Below are 20,115 nucleotides of genomic sequence, written 5' to 3' on the forward strand. Positions count from 1 at the left end.
TTAGGAAGGGGTACCCGCAAGGTTATATTCAGGGACATGTTGAATGTTCACTTGTTTGTTGTGTGTTTTGGCTACTTCTCGAAGTTCCTTTTTGTAGCCTATACGTTCTAGGTGGAGGCCAAACATAGGACATTCAGCTAAAGGCATACATTTTGTGCAATGAAAGATTTAAGTCTTGCCTCTGCTTAGTAATTTATGGGTCTTAATAGACAGTTACCGCGTCTCACAGTGTGTTGCGGAAATTTCTCAAATGTTTTTTATTGTTGTGTGCATCATGTTTAGCTGACACTATGATAACAGAAATGTTAAATTCTATATAATTATTAACACTTTACCATCATGTGCACCCATTAATTAATAGCCTATAACATATTCAAGATATAGGCCACTCTGTGGTGTGTTGTGTGTATTGACGCTTCATAACCTATACACTAGGCTGTGAGAAAGTTTCTACGAGCTAAATACGTGCTATCTCTAAAATATGTGGGATTTATTAACAGTAATTTCCAGATTTCACAATCACAGCTTGCAGCATTGGAATGCAGTTCAAGTCGTCTATATGCACCCTGTAGAACCGAATTTGTGTTTACAATTAACAACCGCAAATTCGCCTCTACGGGAATATATGGGCGATTTCAATACCTCTGTGTCAGATAGAACGTAGTAGCCAATCAAGAACATCTGATAATTCTTCAATGGATGTAAGCAAACGTCTAACATTTGGAAGATGGAGAAGGAGAGGGAAGGTGGGGCCGCAAAGAGAGAGAGAGTGGGAGAGACGGAGCTAGATAGAAACCTGGAGAGAGAATGTTCTAGGAAACCATAAAGCGCGCGTGCGAGCGGGAATCATTTGAAGCGATTGATTTACTGCATTTACAGCCTAATAAAACTCAAACAACAAGGGGGGTTCTAATAAATAAGCCATTCTAACTTTTATGTGTCGTTTTTATTTTTATTCAATAAAAACTGACACGGCAATGATGCCTGTTATTTAGGAAGTTAACCTGGAGGTTCAGCTCTCAGTCTCTCTGATATAGATCGTGAGGGGGACTCCGTCTGTAATTCGCCAGGCCATTATCACTCATAGGGTCACTATACAACCATAACTGCTAATCCATTGCAACTACAGCTGCCAACTACTCCTTATTTTACCAGCAATACCACGACCTAATGCTATATTCTATTCTTCGGTTTACACAATATTAAAAATTGCAATGGCAATATTGTTGTTGTTATAACAAGCCTACAATAGGATAGTAATAGCCTAATAGCCTACTAAGCATATTAGTGTAATTATTGGCCTATTCATATCGTGAAAATTAGCATTAGAAGTATTCTATTATCATATTAGTAGCATTGTACTGGTAGTAGAATCATCTACATTGGTTTAGAATGGTTGAATTGACCCTGTGCGTAATGGTCTCCAAACGATTGGCTTGTCAATGATCAATACGGCCCAATTAATTAGACGTGTGTTATAGTAAGAATGTTGTCCTGTTTTCCCTAAATCCTCCTTTTCTTCAGATATCTGTTATCTTATATCATTGTTAGGGTGTGATTCTGAATGCATTCTGCTGTCATGGTTTAAGAATAGAGTGGTTTATCTGTACTTAACCACAAAGTTCACACCAATTTATGCCATTGTTACTTTGTTCTGTTTGTTTTGGTGTATATTTTTCCGAGTCATGTCAGGATACCTTTGCTCTCCTCAGTCCCTGCCTGAGATGTGTGTATATATGACTGTCTGTTTCCTCACATAGCCTCCAACGGATCTTCGTCACTTTCTGCCCTATTCAATCATTTCATACTGATCTTGGTCGAAGAGCCGAGGCCTTGCCTGGAGAAAGCACTCTCACACAAAGGCTACAAAAATATTCGAATAAATGTTTGGTTCCTTATCCGGTAACAACATCGCCAGCTGCCATTGGACTGCTGTGTCACGTGGTTAAAGTAACTTTACAGGGTCGCTTGCTGGTAGGAGGGTTTTATGGACCAGAAAAACGACAAAGGTAGAAAAAATATTTTTCACTCCAGAAATTAATGATCATGAGCTCGTATTTGATGGACTCTAGCTACATCGATCCGAAATTTCCTCCTTGCGAGGAATATTCACAAAATAGCTACATCCCAGAACACAGCCCTGAATACTACAGCCGCACGAGAGACACCGGCTACCAGCATCACCACCAGGAGTTGTATCCTCCGCGAGTGACCTACCAGGAGCGCCCGTATAACTGTGTAAGCATCCCCGAGCCCGAGCCCCAGACCGGCCATGGGCTCACACACTCGGGGAATCTGCTTGCGGGGAAGGCACATACATCTCCATGTGAACCCTTGCCACTGTTACCCACATCCCCTACCACCCCACCGATTGCGCCGGCTGCCTGCATCCAAGCCGCCCCGGAGCAACCCACCAGCTCTGCCTTGGCTAAGCAGCCTGTAGTGTACCCATGGATGAAGAAAATCCACGTCAGTATCGGTAGGCAATCTGTGTTGTTATTCTCTTTACTCTCTCTCCCTACCTCTCGTGCTCTCTCTTCCTCTCTTTCACCCTTATTTTACCTATATTGCCTGGACTATAACCGGCTCGTGCTACGTACGTTGAGAGAGCAGCCCCTTTCAAATGGCACATATGATGTAGATTTACGAGTCAGCATTGGCAATTACACCCGCCATAAATTTTATAGCGGAGGCACTAGTCTGGACAGTTGTATTGCCATGTGGCTTTTTCTGTTATGTATGTGTCAGAGGGAGGAGAAAGTGAGCGAGGAAATGAGGGCTAAGGATTTTTTTTAAATATAATGTAGAATAAATAATTCAGCTGCTCTCTCGCAGTGGAGAAAGTGTTACCCATTATAGAGCCCACGAGTCGAGTCCCTGACTGAAATATTTGATTGGGGATTAGATCATAGTGATTTCATTCTCCATTCACATCGCTATTTCTTTTCATATTTCAATTCACGCCAATCTTGCTTCCCTCCTATTTCTCCTTCTTTTCCTTTCCCTTTCTCCTATCTTCTACTGACCTCTACAAACCTCTCAGCGAATCCCAATTACAATGGAGCAGACGCAAAGCGGTCCAGGACTGCTTACACTCGCCAGCAGGTCTTAGAATTGGAGAAGGAGTTCCACTATAACCGCTACCTAACTCGGCGAAGACGCATCGAGATCGCCCACACCCTGGTTCTCTCCGAGCGCCAGATTAAAATTTGGTTTCAGAACCGAAGAATGAAGTGGAAAAAAGACCATAGGCTACCCAACACGAAAGTGAGATCTTCCTCCTCATCCAACACTAGCGCGACCTCCGGGTCCAACACAGCGTCCACAACAGCCAGCACTCTCCCGCGTGCTGTGGGCTCCAACACCATGCCAGCTTCCCAGGAACTCTCTCGAGTGTCCGTAGTCGAACGAGACCAGGATATTACAAGGTTATAGACACAATATAGTATCTGACAAAGAGGATGAAAAAACAACGGATTATTTATTTAACAAAAAAATATTTTCTTTTTATATATATATATATATATATATATATATATAATTGTTCCTATAGTGTTCTTGTGCGTAAACGAGTTTTTCTTCTCAGTCCACAGTTATTCAAGTATGCATGTTATATAGCATGGATTACTGCAGATACTGTGCCAACAGATTATTACGGTTATCAGGGTTTATTTATTTATTATATAATTTGTTGTTATTTTTTAGTAAGTTGTTCTGACGAATAATAATAGACGTTATCAAAGTATTTGCCTGTGGCAGAATACGTAGCTGTCAGTAGACTTATACAAACACAATCGTTTTATTTATTCTCTGAAAAATAATGTTAGGGTAATCTATTTATTTAGGCTATTCATCTCAGAGGTGACAGTTAACAATAGCCAGTTTTTATTTTTCAATACATGTGAATCAGTGAAATGTTGTGATTTATTTTTCAGCACAACCTCTTATCAAGCAAAGCCAGTGAGGGTAGTGTGTTTTGTGATTACATTTTGTGATTTAGATCTATTTTAATTGATCATTGTAAAATGCAACATAATAAGTTTAGTGTTTTTGTGATAATCGCAGTGTTCAATAAAACCGTGTCGAGTAGTTTAGAATACATTTGAGTCATCTTTATTTACGTATTCAGCATAAAAACCTATATTATATTTACATGTGACCTACACCATGTTTTGAAAATGTATTAATGTAAGAGATGGGGAACCCTTGAGAGTCCCCATTGCAAACGAAGAAGTGCTCGGACCTTAAAGTGGTAGGCCTTGGCCTATATGTCATCGGAATAACTGATTGATAACTTCCCTTAGAGTAGTTCCATTATTCTATGAGTAAGGGGCAGAGGGTTTTCCGAGTCATCTCACATGAATAGCCCTTTCAGAGTTCACCAAAAGGTCGAACATGTTTTCCCCAAATTCAAATGCACATTATGCTTAGTTAAAACTTAAACTAATGACATAGAATGTGTTTGCAAACAAAGTTTGATTCATACGAGCACAGATGACGTGTTCCAAGCAGGCTACCAACAATGTTATGGGCCTGTGTGCGCATTTCCATAAGCCTACGTGCAACTGTTTTGCGCATATGGACTATTAAACATAACTAGACCTATGAAAGCCTCTACAAATGGGCTATAACTTTAAAAATATGTGTATATTGTATTATGTTATTTTAAGACACATTTTTAATTGTAGAAAACAATTACAAATATTTTAATTGTAGAAAACACTGAATTCGTCTAGTTATTCTATTTAAAAAAATATTCATGCACACACAGTCGTACCTCAAATCAAACCAGCTAGTATGTCTCTTCAATCTAAAGTGATTTAAAAATGTATAGGTTAGACTGATATTAGCAGCGTTATAAAACTCACTGCAGCTTCGTAGCCTACAGATTCCCTTTCAATGTACAATTTGCACGAGTTGTATTGCAAGCCATTTGCACATGCAAATAAAACTTGATATCTTCTATAGGTTATCTGTAGTGCTCAAGGGGATGACATTCCAAGCAAAAATACTTTTCAAAACTATTTACAAAGTCTGATATGACAACAAAATCATAACTGTTTTGTTATAATATGCGTAAAGTTAATAAGCAGCTAGATGTCTAGAGATTGTGGCGTTAATTGCCTGAGGCCCAAATACTGCTAGTGAGCATCACCATATAGACTGAAGTTGTAAGCCTTGATATTCTAAGTCTTAAAGGAAAATGCCACTCAATATCATTTGGTATTTGTTTCATTAGTCCACTGTTGATACATTCCCAAAATGTTTTGCATGTCAGTAATTAGGTTTTCAAGATATAGAACTGTCAAAATACAGAAAAGGTGATGATGAGGTATGATGAGTTTTGCAGTTTTTGAGTGGAATATTCCTCTAATATACATGTTCCTATCTTAGCATGGATCTCTCAGCTCTTTCTTATAGAACAAAGCGACATGGGCCTTACTGAGTTTCACTTGGCCATGACTTTCGGGGAGAGTGGAACCCCTCCAGATCCACCCACCGTTCTGGCTGCCATTATACTCCCGGACACCGGTGAGAAATGAGGGTGAATGCATACCAAAATCGCTGCCTCCCAGTGATCTGTTTTCTATAGCCTACCACTCTGTCGCCCTGTAGCGCGGCTGAAAAGGGCAATCGTATTGAATTTTTATTTTCAGGCGGACGGTATAAAAGACGGGTTCAGGCAGGGGACACGTTTTCTGTGCCATTAGCTTAATTCCAGTCCGGGATGCTCGACCTTTTCAACGGCCTGACATGACCGGTCAAGGTCCCTCGACTTGTAACTTCGACTTGTAACTTGTGTATGTCTTCATGGGGTTGCCTTGATTGTGGATGTTTGTTCTACGTTAATTGACCCGTGGAGAGTGTGTGTGATGTGATTTGTTAATTGTCCTGATGCTGTAACCTATCTGTGATCTCTAACTAGAAATATGAAGCCTAAAATCTCATTATGCCGTAATACCGTAAATGCGTGAGTAATGTCTGAAATTAATAGCCTATAACAAAGCTTCGTTTACGATTATTAACATGTAATACACCTGAGGCTATTTAAAACACAAAAAAACGTATAGGCCTGTATAAAAACATACAAGGTTTATGGGGAGAAATTGGTCCTGTGCTGCAACGTCAGTTTCTAAGCACTATTGTAAGACACTTTAGATAAAAGTGTTTGCTAAATTACTGAAGTGTATTTTTAGGTCTATACACTGAGTGTACAAAACATTAGGAACACCTTCCTAATATTGTATTGCACACCATTTTGCCCTCAGAACAGCCTCAATTTGTTGGGGCATAGAATCTACAACGTGTCGAAAGCGTTCCACAGGGATTCTGGCCCATGTTGACTCAATTCTTCCCACAGTTGTGTCAAGTTGGCTGGATGTCCATGGGTGATCGACCGTTCTTGATACACACGGGAAACGGTTGAGCGTGAAAAACCTAGCAGCAGCTGCAGTTCTTGACACACTCAAACCGGTGCGTCTGGCACCTAATACCCTGTTCAAAGGCACTTAAAACTTTGTTCTTGCCCATTTACCCACTGAATGGCACACATACACATTCCATGTTTCAAGGCTTAAAAAACATTCTTTAACCTGTCCCCTCCCCTTCATCTACACTGACTGAAGTGAATTTAACAAGTGACATCAATAATGGATCATAGCTTTCACCTGGATTCACCCGGTCAGTCTATGTCATGGAAAAAATCAAATCAAATCAAATCAAATCAAATTTTATTCCAAAACATACACATGGTTAGCAGATGTTAATGCGAGTGTAGCGAAATGCTTGTGCTTCTAGTTCCGACAATGCAGTAATAACGAGCAAGTAATCTAACTAACAATTCCAAAAAAAACTACTGTCATACACAGTGTAAGGGGATAAAGAATATGTACATAAGGATATATGAATGAGTGATGGTACAGAGCAGCATAGGCAAGATACAGTAGATGATATCGAGTACAGTATATACATATGAGATAAGTATGTAAACCAAGTGGCATAGTTAAAGTGGCTAGTGATACATGTATTACATAAGGATGCAGTCGATGATATAGAGTACAGTATCAACGTATGCATATGAGATGAACAATGTAGGGTAAGTAACATTATATAAGGTAGCATTGTTTAAAGTGGCTAGTGATATATTTACATCATTTCCCATCGATTCCCATGATTAAAGTGGCTGGAGCAGAGTCAGTGTCATTGACAGTGTGTTGGCAGTAGCCACTCAATGTTAGTGGTGGCTGTTTAACAGTCTGATGGCCTTGAGATAGAAGCTGTTTTTCAGTCTCTCGGTCCCAGCTTTGATGCACCTGTACTGACCTCGCCTTCTGGATGGCAGCGGGGTGAACAGGCAGTGGCTCGGGTGGTTGATGTCCTTGATGATCTTTATGGCCTTCCTGTAGCATCGGGTGGTGTAGGTGTCCTGGAGGGCAGGTAGTTTGCCCCCGGTGATGCGTTGTGCAGACCTCACTACCCTCTGGAGAGCCTTACGGTTGAGGGCGGTGCAGTTGCCATACCAGGCGGTGATACAGCCCGCCAGGATGCTCTCGATTGTGCATCTGTAGAAGTTTGTGAGTGCTTTTGGTGACAAGCCGAATTTCTTCAGCCTCCTGAGGTTGAAGAGGCGCTGCTGCGCCTTCCTCACAATGCTGTCTGTGTGAGTGGACCAATTCAGTTTGTCTGTGATGTGTATGCCGAGGAACTTAAAACTTGCTACCCTCTCCACTACTGTTCCATCGATGTGGATGGGGGTGTTCCCTCTGCTGTTTCCTGAAGTCCACAATCATCTCCTTAGTTTTGTTGACGTTGAGTGTGAGGTTATTTTCCTGACACCACACTCCGAGGGCCCTCACCTCCTCCCTGTAGGCCGTCTCGTCGTTGTTGGTAATCAAGCCTACCACTGTTGTGTCGTCCGCAAACTTGATGATTGAGTTGGAGGCGTGCATGGCCACGCAGTCGTGGGTGAACAGGGAGTACAGGAGAGGGCTCAGAACGCACCCTTGTGGGGCCCCAGTGTTGAGGATCAGCGGGGAGGAGATGTTGTTGCCTACCCTCACCACCTGGGGGCGGCCCGTCAGGAAGTCCAGTACCCAGTTGCACAGGGCGGGGTCGAGACCCAGGGTCTCGAGCTTGATGACGAGCTTGGAGGGTACTATGGTGTTGAATGCCGAGCTGTAGTCGATGAACAGCATTCTCACATAGGTATTCCTCTTGTCCAGATGGGTTAGGGCAGTGTGCAGTGTGGTTGAGATTGCATCGTCTGTGGACCTATTTGGGCGGTAAGCAAATTGGAGTGGGTCAAGGGTGTCAGGTAGGGTGGAGGTGATATGGTCCTTGACTAGTCTCTCAAAGCACTTCATGATGACGGATGTGAGTGCTACGGGGCGGTAGTCGTTTAGCTCAGTTACCTTAGCTTTCTTGGGAACAGGAACAATGGTGGCCCTCTTGAAGCATGTGGGAACAGCAGACTGGTATAGGGATTGATTGAATATGTCCGTAAACACACCGGCCAGCTGGTCTGCGCATGCTCTGAGGCGCGGCTGGGGATGCCGTCTGGGCCTGCAGCCTTGCGAGGGTTAACACGTTTAAATGTCTTACTCACTTCGGCTGCAGTGAAGGAGAGACCGCATGTTTTCGTTGCAGGTCGTGTCAGTGGCACTGTATTGTCCTCAAAGCGGGCAAAAAGTTATTTAGTCTGCCTGGGAGCAAGACATCCTGGTCCGTGACTGGGCTGGGTTTCTTCCTGTAGTCCGTGATTGACTGTAGACCCTGCCACATACCTCTTGTGTCTGAGCCGTTGAATTGAGATTCTACTTTGTCTCTGTACTGGCGCTTAGCTTGTTTGATAGCCTTGCGGAGGGAATAGCTGCACTGTTTGTATTCAGCCATGTTACCAGACACCTTGCCCTGATTAAAAGCAGTGGTTCGTGCCTTCAGTTTCACACGAATGCTGCCATCAATCCACGGTTTCTGGTTAGGGAATGTTTTAATCGTTGCTATGGGAACGACATCTTCAACACACGTTCTAATGAACTCGCACACCGTATCAGCGTATTCGTCAATGTTGTTGTCTGACCCAATACGAAACATCTCCCAGTCCACGTGATGGAAGCAGTCTTGGAGTGTGGAGTCAGCTTGGTCGGACCAGCGTTGGACAGACCTCAGCGTGGGAGCTTCTTGTTTTAGTTTCTGTCTGTAGGCAGGGATCAACAAAATGGAGTCGTGGTCAGCTTTTCCGAAAGGGGGCGGGGCAGGGCCTTATATGCGTCGCGGAAGTTAGAGTAACAATGATCCAGGGTCTTTCCACCCCTGGTTGCGCAATCGATATGCTGATAAAATTTAGGGAGTCTTGTTTTCAGATTAGCCTTGTTAAAATCCCCAGCTACAATGAATGCAGCCTCCGGATAAATCGTTTCCAGTTTGCAGAGAGTTAAATAAAGTTCGTTCAAAAAGTAGGTGTTCCTAATGTTTTGTACACAGTATATTTAGCATTAAATCGTTTTTATTACTTTTGGTCAAATGATACATAGTACAACTAGTAGCCTAGCTTTAAATTGTGTTTTTAAAATTCAATATTGATCTCAATGTGTCATCCTCTCAGTACAGGCGTTAGCCTACCAAATATATATCCGAGCATTTTAGCGTACCAAATATATCCACTATTTTCAATGGGCCTATAGGCAGCACACGTGTACATCCATCTAGTAGGCTAAAACCTTTACAGAATCACCTCCTAATATTTCCCAAGTGTCTTTGACGGGACAGAGAGAGATATGTGTCTGTCAGGTTTGAATTGAAAGGCTACTTCATCGGGTTTCTGCACTGTGTTTACGTTGACATTTCTGAGCGATCAGTGTCAGTGATGAATACACGTCCATTCCATATTCATATTGGCAAAAATTATCTATATCTATGACTAACATCATTGCATTTGCTAATGAAAAGGCTTAGTCAGAAAAGTGTTCAAGAACAATTGATAGGTTGTCAAGTTCATTTCGATGTAACCAGCAACTCCAACAACGAAAACACACAATTGTCGTGATAAGAGCCTAGAACATGCCTATTTTCTCAAATACAACTATTTTATGTAACAAATACTTTACCAAAATGATGTTTGTATTTGCTTATTCTTTTTTACTTCAGTGAATCCTTAAGGGTTTCAGAATGTCTTGAAACGGAATTAGCCTTTTTTTGTTTTTGCATCTTTGGTAAGTGAACATAGTGGGGTGTGAGGACTGCATGTTTCTGGCGGTAGGGTCAAGTCTCTGGATTTTTCTGCTGTTTGCGAGCAATTATAAATATTTAAACACCCAATGACATGTTTACTTGTTAGTTCGTGTCTGGCAACGAAAAGGGTCATGACCCTACTTGAGACAGGGATGGACACTTTAGAGGAGAGGGAGGAGAAGAGGTGCAGCAGAGACCCCCTCAGCGCTGTGGTATGGGTTATGGACCACTGGCTGTATTGGCACCAAACTAGGCTATTATGCAGGTGCAATGGGCATGGCACACGGACAGACATTTGCTCTCAGGTCAACGAATCCTTCATTCAGATACGATGCGAGGAGTGATGAAGGATTGGATCGAACTTTGTCTTTGTGTAAAAGGATTTAGCCTATGCCTATAAACAATATGTTTTTAACTTTTAAGTTTAAATGGATTTAGTAGTATGTAGTATTTTGACTTTTCGTGTAATTTGGTAGCCTATAAAAATCCTTATGTAGGCTAGGGGCTAGAAATAAACCATTATTTCTGAGGCCTAAATTTCCCAATAGGGGTCTTTATGACGTGATATTGTCATATCTTAAACAATATATCCGTCTTCAATTCAGACAGCCTCATGTTGGCAAGCACCCTTGATAGTTTTGTGTCTATAGGCCTAAGGCCGTTTAAATAGGCTGAGAAAAGTGCGATCAAACTTGCAATTAGCTCTATAGGCCAATTGGTTTAACCATACAATTACTCAAAACATTCTGTGTAATTCAGTGGGTTTATATACAGCTTTCTGTGTCGCTGCATGCCTGGAGGAGTCCCCACCCCCTGGGCTGTTTTGGAACTGTGCAGTGTCTTTCCAGCATTCCTCCTTCTCATTCTGATTTATGGCAAGTTTTGCTCTCATGTCCCTCAAAAATGCGGAACTCTTCCTCAAGACATGGAATGGTTTTGGAATAGGCCAGGCTATGTGGGAGGATATATAGGCTTACAGCTGCAGCCAATGGCTTCCTAATTTACACAGCCTTTTTGTGTTAACTTTATCAAATGAGCAAGTTATTAAAATAGTTTTTTCTATAAATAGTTTACCATTTATATTTTACATTGGTAGCTTAGCTGATTCCATCTCTATTGGGAGTTCGTCGATGGTTTCATTGTGCAGGAGAGAGAGTATTATGTGCATCATGGCGGTAGTATAGGAGCCCAGGGTTGAAAGAGAGGTCGTCTGGCTATTGAAGAAAAAGGGAGGCACTCTCAATGGTGATGTGTTATAAATCTAGCCGATTCCTTATTCAAACTCCGAAGCACAGCAGATGTTCCCCTCTCCCCGGATGCGTGCGTGCGCGCGCGTGCGTGTGTGTGTGTTTATTTGTATTTGTGTGTGTGCTTGTGCGTGCGTGTGTCGTTTCGGACCTCTCCCTGTAACCCATCACACGTGATGTGATGAACATTTTTTCTTTAGTCTACATGAAACAAAACTATTTGTATATTATCATGTGTTATCCGATGTACTTCACAGTGTAAGGAATCATTTTTGCGAAAGGTGGCTAGTATTTTCATATAGGTCTACAAGTCCCCTCACAAATCATATACACACTCTTAAGGAAGTTTTGCAAGTCAAATAATCTGGTGGCTGTGTCAACATGTTCTCTCAGAAAATGTGTGGTCTAAGAGAATGACAGATTTATATTAGGTGCTACTTTCAAGTTTACAAAATTGTAAGTTATTCGCCAATAGCCCGTTTTAAGTCATGTGATGGATGACAAATAGGATACTATTGCAAAACAAACTACTTGGCCTATCTTCAATATCTTTCCATGCCAGTTGTCCTTAAGATTATATGCCTGTAGGCTAATTAAACACTTTGGTGGAATTTTATTTAGGTCCATTTGTTAATTGTTTTATTTTGAGGACTCAATGGAATGCCAAACATAAGGAAATTCAGTCGCATGGTAGCCGCTGGTCGTTGGTATTCCCTCAATTGATCCTCTGTCCACATGTGTCTAACTCACACTTTACACTACAACTTTGCTTGTGGGTAGGTTTATGGGTATTATATTCAAAAAAGGATTGTTTACATGAGGGTGGAGGTTGTGCTTCCTGAACCTTAATTCCAATTTAATACGGCTTATTAGGAGGATCCACAATTATGCCTTCACAAATAAAGTCTTGTTTGACTCTCCCTCCAGGCCCATTGGTGGAGAATAATACCCAGTCCCATCTATTCCAATGGACAAAACATTTGACTATTTGAGGAGGAGGAGAATATCAAATAGGAAATCTCTATGTGAATGAGCAATACAGTGAGGTCAGTCAGCCTATTCATCCTATCCCGTCACAGATGCAGTGTGAAACATGTCAAAGGAAAATGGCACTCATAAGATATTTCCACTTCAGATGTATGGGTGTCAACAGTAATCAACAGTAGGCCCGTGCTCTGATACATAAAGCTTTCCCCACAAAACAGTCATGACTGTTTCATCATCAGTGATTATTCTGTCTTGTCAAGAGATTGAATGAAGATGGTGTGTGTTCAAGGCTCCAGCAGTTACTATGACCTCATCATTAGATGGGACAGTAGGGCTTACAGGTTATGCTAATGTCTATCAACTAAGTTTATCTGGGTAACACACACACACACACACACACATACACACACACACACACACACACACAGACACACACACACACACACACACACACACACACACACACACACACACACACACACACACGCACACACACACACACACACACACACAAACAGTGGTGGAAAAAGTACCCAATTTTCATACTTAAGTAGAAGTAAAGATACCTTAAAATAAAATGACTCAAGTAAAAGTGAAAGTCACCCAGTAAAATACTACTTGAGTAAAAGTCTAAAAGTATTTGTTTTTAAATGTACTTAAGTATCAAAAGTAAAAGTATGAATAATTTAACATTTCTTATATCAAGCAAACCAGACAACACGATTTTCTTGTTTTTTAAATTTACAGATAGCCATGGGCACTGTTCAACACTCAGACAAAATTCACAAACGAAGCATGTGTGTTTAGTGAGTCAGCCAGATGAGAGGCAGTAGGGATGACCAGTGAGGTTCTCTTGATAAGTGCATAAATTAGACAATTTTCCTGTCCTGCTAAGCATTCCAAATGTAATGAGTACTTTTGGGTTTCAGGGAAAATGTAAGGAGTAAAGAGTACATTATTTTAAATGTAAAAGTAAAAGTTTCTAAAAATATAAATAGTCACGTAAAGTACAGATATCCCAAAAAACGACTTAAGTTGTACTTAATAGTATGTTTTCTTAATAAGTACTTTACACCACTGTACACATATACAATGATAGCTTATATTTGTCTATAGTCTAATAGTCCTCTAATTAACTTGCAACAAATGGTCATAATATTCCTTCATATCACACACAAATATAACAATTTAGGTCATATTTAGGTCATATACTGGTATAGGACAATGTAGGACCTTTCAGCTATCACAATAAACTCTAAACCTATAGTCAGGACATGAGATAATAGTCATGTAATAACTGTTAATGAGGCCATTTATAATGCTTATCTAGGTTAAGTGTGGATAATACCTTGTCAAATTAAAACAGTCCCACTCTTCCACCTGTATAAAAGTCCTGATGTGTTGTGAAGATAATTGTGGGTGAAGATTTCAAATTACCTAAAAGCCCAATTTAAATTAGATAACTAATTAGCCTACATACATCTGTTATTATAATTTAAAACCTGTGCTGTCTTGAAACAAGGATTTGCCATCCTGCGAAACGGTCTATAACGTTATTATTGGTCCAACACAACAATTGGTCTCCTCAACCGTCGGTCAACTCAAACTTTTTTCTTTTACTCGGCGTTGTTTACAGCAATAGAATGCGATGGAGTCATAAATCTTACCCTGACTACACCGAGACAGCGCCATTTGTATGCATGGTTCTAACCACTGCCCGTACCTTGCCTATTCATGTCTCCCCAGCTCGCCTCTTGCCTGCTCTCACCCTCAGGTCAATCTGTACCCTATATAGACTATCATACCATTTGACTGTGTTTGCCTGGGGCTGAATCAAAACGTCTTATTGATTGTTTGTATACTTCATAAGTCACTATCTGCCTGATAAATTCACTAAAGAAATTAATAATAAACTCATTGTAACATGTGAGTATTTTGTCTTATTGACTACATGCCTATAGTTACCAGCAGCACACAGCCAGTTTGACTTATTTGATTCAAATCTTCTTCAATATTTAATTGCAGTTTTTTTCTAATTCCTTTTTATTGATATTTCTTCTCGATGTCCCCTAGACCAGCTCAAAGGCAGGACTAGACATTATAATGGTTTGACAGGGTGAGCTAACGGCAGGCGCGAGTGATGGGAGAGAGGAGAGTAAAACATGATTTATTGTCGCCATCCCAGTTCACACAGAGTTCACGAGGAGCTGCAGCCTGCTTGTGCATGAAAGGACAGGAAAGGCTTAAGCTAGTTTAGCTCTCTGAAGAAAGAGAAAAACAAAATAGAAAATATCTTTGCAAATTATTACAATTAAAATGTTAGTGTAATGGTGTCATACTCTGTAAGTAATAATAATATTATGAATAATAATACATTTATAGTTTTTTGTCAGTGTGGTCAAGCAGAATTGAAAGTGATATGGCAGAGTAGTTTTGCTACTGAATGAAGAGATTGCAGGTTAAATAATTGTACAATATTTGCATGATTTCTTTAAGAAATCCAAGTGTTCACTTTAACAATATGATATATTTATAAACTTTTGCAAAATGTCCGAAGGCTTTGAGAAGGCACAGTTTTGCATAGAATTATAATAATTTGACATTTGAGTTCTGATAAGCTCAATGTTAGGCAAAATGCCAAGAAATTTACTTTGTTTAGGCTTGTCTTTTATGGTGTTCATGGCACATCAGTTATGAAGATTATTTAACATGGGAAATTGCTGTCAAACTTGGGAAATTGCTGTCAAACTTGCCTCTCTTTTGTCTAGGCAGAAAATACTTGTGGGAAATGTATGTATGGGCAGGGCAATAGCAAGTGCAATATCATTTCAATTTAAAATTAAGAAGTGTTTGAGTTGTGTGATTAGCATATTTAAAGACTTTTTTGAATTCATTTGCATATTGCTTCTGCATACTTCTCCATTTAACTATTTAGCCCATACCTGTAATTTAATTTGGTGCAATGTAGGCCTATTGTCAGGGCTGTTGTTATTGTTTGACGAACTTGCTGGTATTGCTTTCCTAGTTTAAATAAACCTGCCCAGCTTGTACTTACTCACCTGTTCTATCTTGGCAACTTGACAAATCTTTAGAAATCCAAATTAGGTCTACTGATTACAACAATAATACAAATCACAGCAAAATATGTACAGTAGAAGTCAGAAGTTTAAATACACTTAGGCTAATTGACATCATTTGAGTCAATTGGAGGTGTACCTGTAGATGTATTTCAAGGCCTACTTTCAAACTCAGTGCCACTTTGCTTGACATCATGGGGAAATCAAAATAAATCAGCCAAGACCTCCAAAAAAATTGTAGACCTCCACAAGTCTGGTTCATCCCTGGGAGCAGCAAAGCACCCCCACAACATGATGCTGCCACCCCCATGCTTCACGGTTGGGATGTTGTTCTTCGGCTTGCAAGCCTCCCCTTTTTTCCTCCAAACATAATGATGGTCATTATGGACAAACAGTTCTATTTTTGTTTCATCGGACCAGAGGACATTTCTCAAAAAAGTACGATCTTTGTCCCCATGTGCAGTTGCAAACCGTAGTCTGGCTTTTTTATGGTGGTTTTGGAGCAGTGTCTTCTTCCTTGCTGAGCGGCCTTTCAGGTTATATCGATATAGGACTTGATTTACTGTGGATTTAGATACTTTTGTACCTGTTTCCTCCAGCATCTTCACAAGGTCCTTTGCTGTTGTTCTGGGATTGATTTGCACTTTTCGCACCAAAGTAAGTTCATCTCTAGGAGACAGAACGCGTTTCCTTCCTGAGCGGTATGACGGTTGCGTGGTCCCATGGTGTTTATACTTGCATACTATTGTTTGTACAGATGAATGTGGTACCTTCCAGCATTTGGAAATTGCTCCCAAGGATGAACCAGACTTGTGGAGGTCTACAATTTTTTTTCTGTGGTCTTGGCTGATTTATTTGAATTTTTCCATGATGTCAAGCAAAAAGAAACTGAGTTTGAAGGTAGGCCTTGAAATACATCCACAGATACACCTCCAATTGTCTCAAATGATGTCAATTATCCTATCAGAAACTTCTAAAGCCATGACATAATCTTCTGGAATTTTCCAAGCTGTTTAAAGGCACAGTCAACTTAGTGTATGTAAACCTCTGACCCACTGGAATTGTGATACAGTGAATTATAAGTGAAATAATCTGTCTGTAAAAAAATACTTGTTTCATGCACAAAGTAGATGTCCTAACTGACTTGCCAAAACTCTAGTTTGTTAACAAGAAATTTGTGGAGTGGTTGAAAAACTAGTTTTAGTGACTCCAACCTAAGTGTATGTAAACTTCCGACTTCAACTGTAGCCGAGTCTTATTTTCTATATTAATGACTGTCATTGCCTCTTTATGACTGTATGAGTACCTCTATGGGTAAAGGAATATTTCCTTCTGTTTATATTGTGTTTTATTACATTTGCATTATTGTAATGGGGCAGATGTTTGACTATGTGTGACTGATGTCTCAGGCCATTACTAAACTAAATATTGTAGAGGGATATCTGTAAACACACCATTCCACCATTCCCATCCAAATGTAAGACAGGGAACTATATTGTGTTTATTTTTCTGGCAAATGTGAAATAAATGCAATTTAAGTTTTTCAAGGTCTATGGTTATGCAAAGACAGAAAACATCCCTGAGTAGAATTGAATAATAATTATTTTTGCACTTTATATCAACAAAACATCCTTCAAACCACTTTAGGGACTGAGAGAGTATCCCATTCTCTTCAGTGTGGAGGCTCCAGACATTCTCTTCAGTGTGGAGGATACAGACATTCTCCTCAGTGTGGAGGCTACAGACATTCTCTTCAGTGTGGAGGCTACAGACATTCTCTTCAGTGTGGAGGCTACAGGCATTCTCTTCAGTGTGGAGGCTACAGGCATTCTCTTCAGTGTGGAGGATACAGACATTATCTTCAGTGTGGAGGCTACAGGCATTCTCTTCAGTGTGGAGGCTACAGACATTCTCTTCAGTGTGGAGGCTACAGGCATTCTCTTCAGTGTGGAGGCTACAGACATTCTCTTCAGTGTGGAGGCTACAGGCATTCTCTTCAGTGTGGAGGCTACAGACATTCTCTTCAGTGTGGAGGCTTCAGGCGTTTTCTTCAGTGTGGGGTCTATAGGTGTTTCCATTTACCTAACATTGTGACTCAGGGGGTGGAAGGCAAGCTATATGTGGCATGAAGTCTCCCAAATATGTATACAATAGTTGTATGAAAGTGGCAAAGCAGGGTAGCTTGTCCTCTAACTGTGGTGTTGGTTCAAGGCCCTGGAAGGAAAAAAGTATTTCTAAATAACCTAACTAGAATGCTTTGTAAAATGTGAAAATGTCTGCAAATACAAATGTTATTTTCTTCTGTAATACAATTTTTACAGAAATTGTGTGCGAAGCATTGCGTTGCATCATGTCACCAAAATTGACTGATAGTCCATAATTTCTGGTTTTGTATATGTAACCTCAACCCTATGTGTTTTTCTCCCCTGCTTTCTATCTCCCTAGGAATGTCACCTGAGAGGCAAAGTGAGGTGGATCCTGTTCCATGACAAAGACAGCAGATGAGCCTAGTTCACCTGTTCCTCTTGGACGGCCACAGGGATGGATGCTGTGAGGAACCTGGCTCTTGGGCTCCACCTTGATATGATTCTCTAAGGGAGAATATGACTGCAGCAGCACTTCACTCAGTGCTCTGACAAGGACCTAAGTGTAGAAGCTATGGCCTGCACCAACCTCACTCCTGCAGCAAATGGTGCATCCTCTGATCCCCTATAGTAAACAGAGCTTCAGCGTTGGGAAACAAGAGGAGCAAACAAGGCTGAACTCTAGAGCTTAAGGGGGGATCGTTGTTGGATCAGCAGTGATTACGAATTAAGTGATGTTGTCCGTAAGCACATTAGGTTATGATTAGTGAGGGCCGTTGAGAGCAGAGTGCTACACCTCTGAGGACTGTGGTCGACCGTCATGCTAGTGAACTCTCCAGCTCCACGGATCCTTACCCGTTCCAGTCGGGTTAATATGATATGTGATGCTACAGTTGGGACATTGATAGAAGCCTCTCACTATGACAAGTACCTCTGATAAGATTGTTTTGAGGACACACACACACAAAATATTTAGCTATTTTGCAAACTACCAATATCCAGAGGCACATTGTGATTCCTCAAGTGAGTTGTTTTCTCATTGCTAAAGTAGATGAATGCATTAATTGTATTTTGCTACAGTGTATAAAGATATTCATATTGAATACTGAAACAATTTATATGTTAAACATATGTATATGTGTTTTATACACCTGTGATAATGATACACCACCAAATATTATGGAAGCCATAAACTATGGAAAAAACAGATTGAAATTAAATTTGTTGTACAGATTGTGAAATTGTTTATTAAATGCTTTAATATGAGAGTTGATGGTATTTCTCTAGTTTGTGTCTTTTGAACTGAGCAATGTAAATGTGATGCATGTTCAAATTAGAAATGCAAATAATAAGATTACATACTGTGAAAGAGAGTGATTCATTGCCAGTGGCAAATAGACAGTCTGTGTTCCTTGTTGTATGGAAAACACACTAAAAACACACAAACACATAATTTCCTAGTCCATAATTTCAATGTGAATCATTCCCAAATTAGGAGAAAGAAGCGAGCCATGCCTTTGTCAGCAGACTGCTGTGAGATCAACACCATTTTTCTTGCAAATCAAATCAAATGTTATTAGTCACATGCTTCGTGAACAACAGGTGTAGACACAGTGAAATGCTTACCAACGGCCCTTCCCAACAACGCAGAGTGAAAGAAAATAGAAAAATAAAACACGTAATAATAAAAGTAAAAATAAATACACAATGAGTAACGATAACTTGGCTATACTGTATGTACATATAAGTAGGAATAAGAGATAATAAACAGTAGCAACCGCATATGTTTGTGCAAAAAAGTTTGTGCAAAAAGGGTCAATGCAGATAGTTAAATAGTTATCCAAATAGCTACCCTGACTAAGTATTTAGCAGTCTTACGGCTTGAGGGTAGAAGTTCTTTAGGATTCTGTTGGTTCCAGACTTGGTGCATTGGTGCTGTTTGCCGTGCAGTAGCAGAGAGAACAGTCTAGGACTGGAATCTTTGACAATTTTTAGGACCTTTCTCTGACACAGCTTGGTATAGAGGTCCTGGATGGCAGAGAGCTTGGCTTCAGTAATGTACTAGGCCCTACGCACTACCCTCTATAGCGCCTTGCGGCGCCTTGTTGTAGCAAGCAAGACGCTCTCAATGGGCCTCCCGGGTGGCGCAGTGGTTAAGGGCGCTGTACTGCAGCGCCAGCTGTGCCACCAGAGACCCTGGGTTCGCGTCCAGGCTCTGTCGTAACCGGCTGTGACTGGGAGGTCCGTGGGGCAACGCACAATTGTCATAGCGTCGTCCGGGTTAGGGAGGGCTTGGCCAGTAGGGATATCCTTGTCTCAGCGACTCCTGTGGCGGGCTGGGCGCAGTGCATGCTAGCCAAGGTTGCCAGGTGCACAGTGTTTCCTCCGACACATTGGTGCGGCTGGTTTCCGGGTTGGATGCGCACTGTGTTAAGAAGCAGTGCAGCTTGGTTGGTTTTGTATATCGGAGGATGCATGACTTTCAACCTT

General features: G+C 40.8%; 1 protein-coding gene and 1 long non-coding RNA gene across 2 annotated transcripts in view; both read left to right on the forward strand.

Annotated features, from left to right (window-relative positions):
* The window catches only part of LOC121846804, a 38,466-nt gene extending 19,581 nt beyond the window's left edge, over window positions 1-18,885 (forward strand). Inside the window, exon 3 of the long non-coding RNA XR_006083773.1 lies at window positions 17,987-18,885. This is a non-coding gene — a long non-coding RNA (uncharacterized LOC121846804). The remainder of the gene's footprint in view (window positions 1-17,986) is intronic.
* On the forward strand, window positions 676-4,099 carry LOC112254681 (homeobox protein Hox-C4a-like). Its single transcript, XM_024427428.1, has 2 exons — window positions 676-2,479; window positions 3,044-4,099. The coding sequence occupies exons 1-2, from the start codon at window positions 2,041-2,043 to the stop codon at window positions 3,433-3,435; spliced, it is 831 nt and encodes a 276-aa protein (XP_024283196.1). The 5' UTR covers window positions 676-2,040; the 3' UTR covers window positions 3,436-4,099.
* Window positions 18,886-20,115: the final 1,230 nt, after the last annotated feature.

The sequence above is a fragment of the Oncorhynchus tshawytscha genome, linkage group LG07 (assembly GCF_018296145.1).
Source record: "Oncorhynchus tshawytscha isolate Ot180627B linkage group LG07, Otsh_v2.0, whole genome shotgun sequence".
NCBI classification, from domain to species: domain Eukaryota; kingdom Metazoa; phylum Chordata; class Actinopteri; order Salmoniformes; family Salmonidae; genus Oncorhynchus; species Oncorhynchus tshawytscha.

Coding starts and splice junctions, on each gene's coding strand:
- LOC112254681 (XM_024427428.1), top strand. CDS start 2,041: ATGATCATGAGCTCGTATTTGATGGACTCTAGCTACATCGATCCGAAA. Junction 2,480..3,043: donor GAAAATCCACGTCAGTATCG/GTAGGCAATCTG, acceptor CAAACCTCTCAG/CGAATCCCAATTACAATGGA.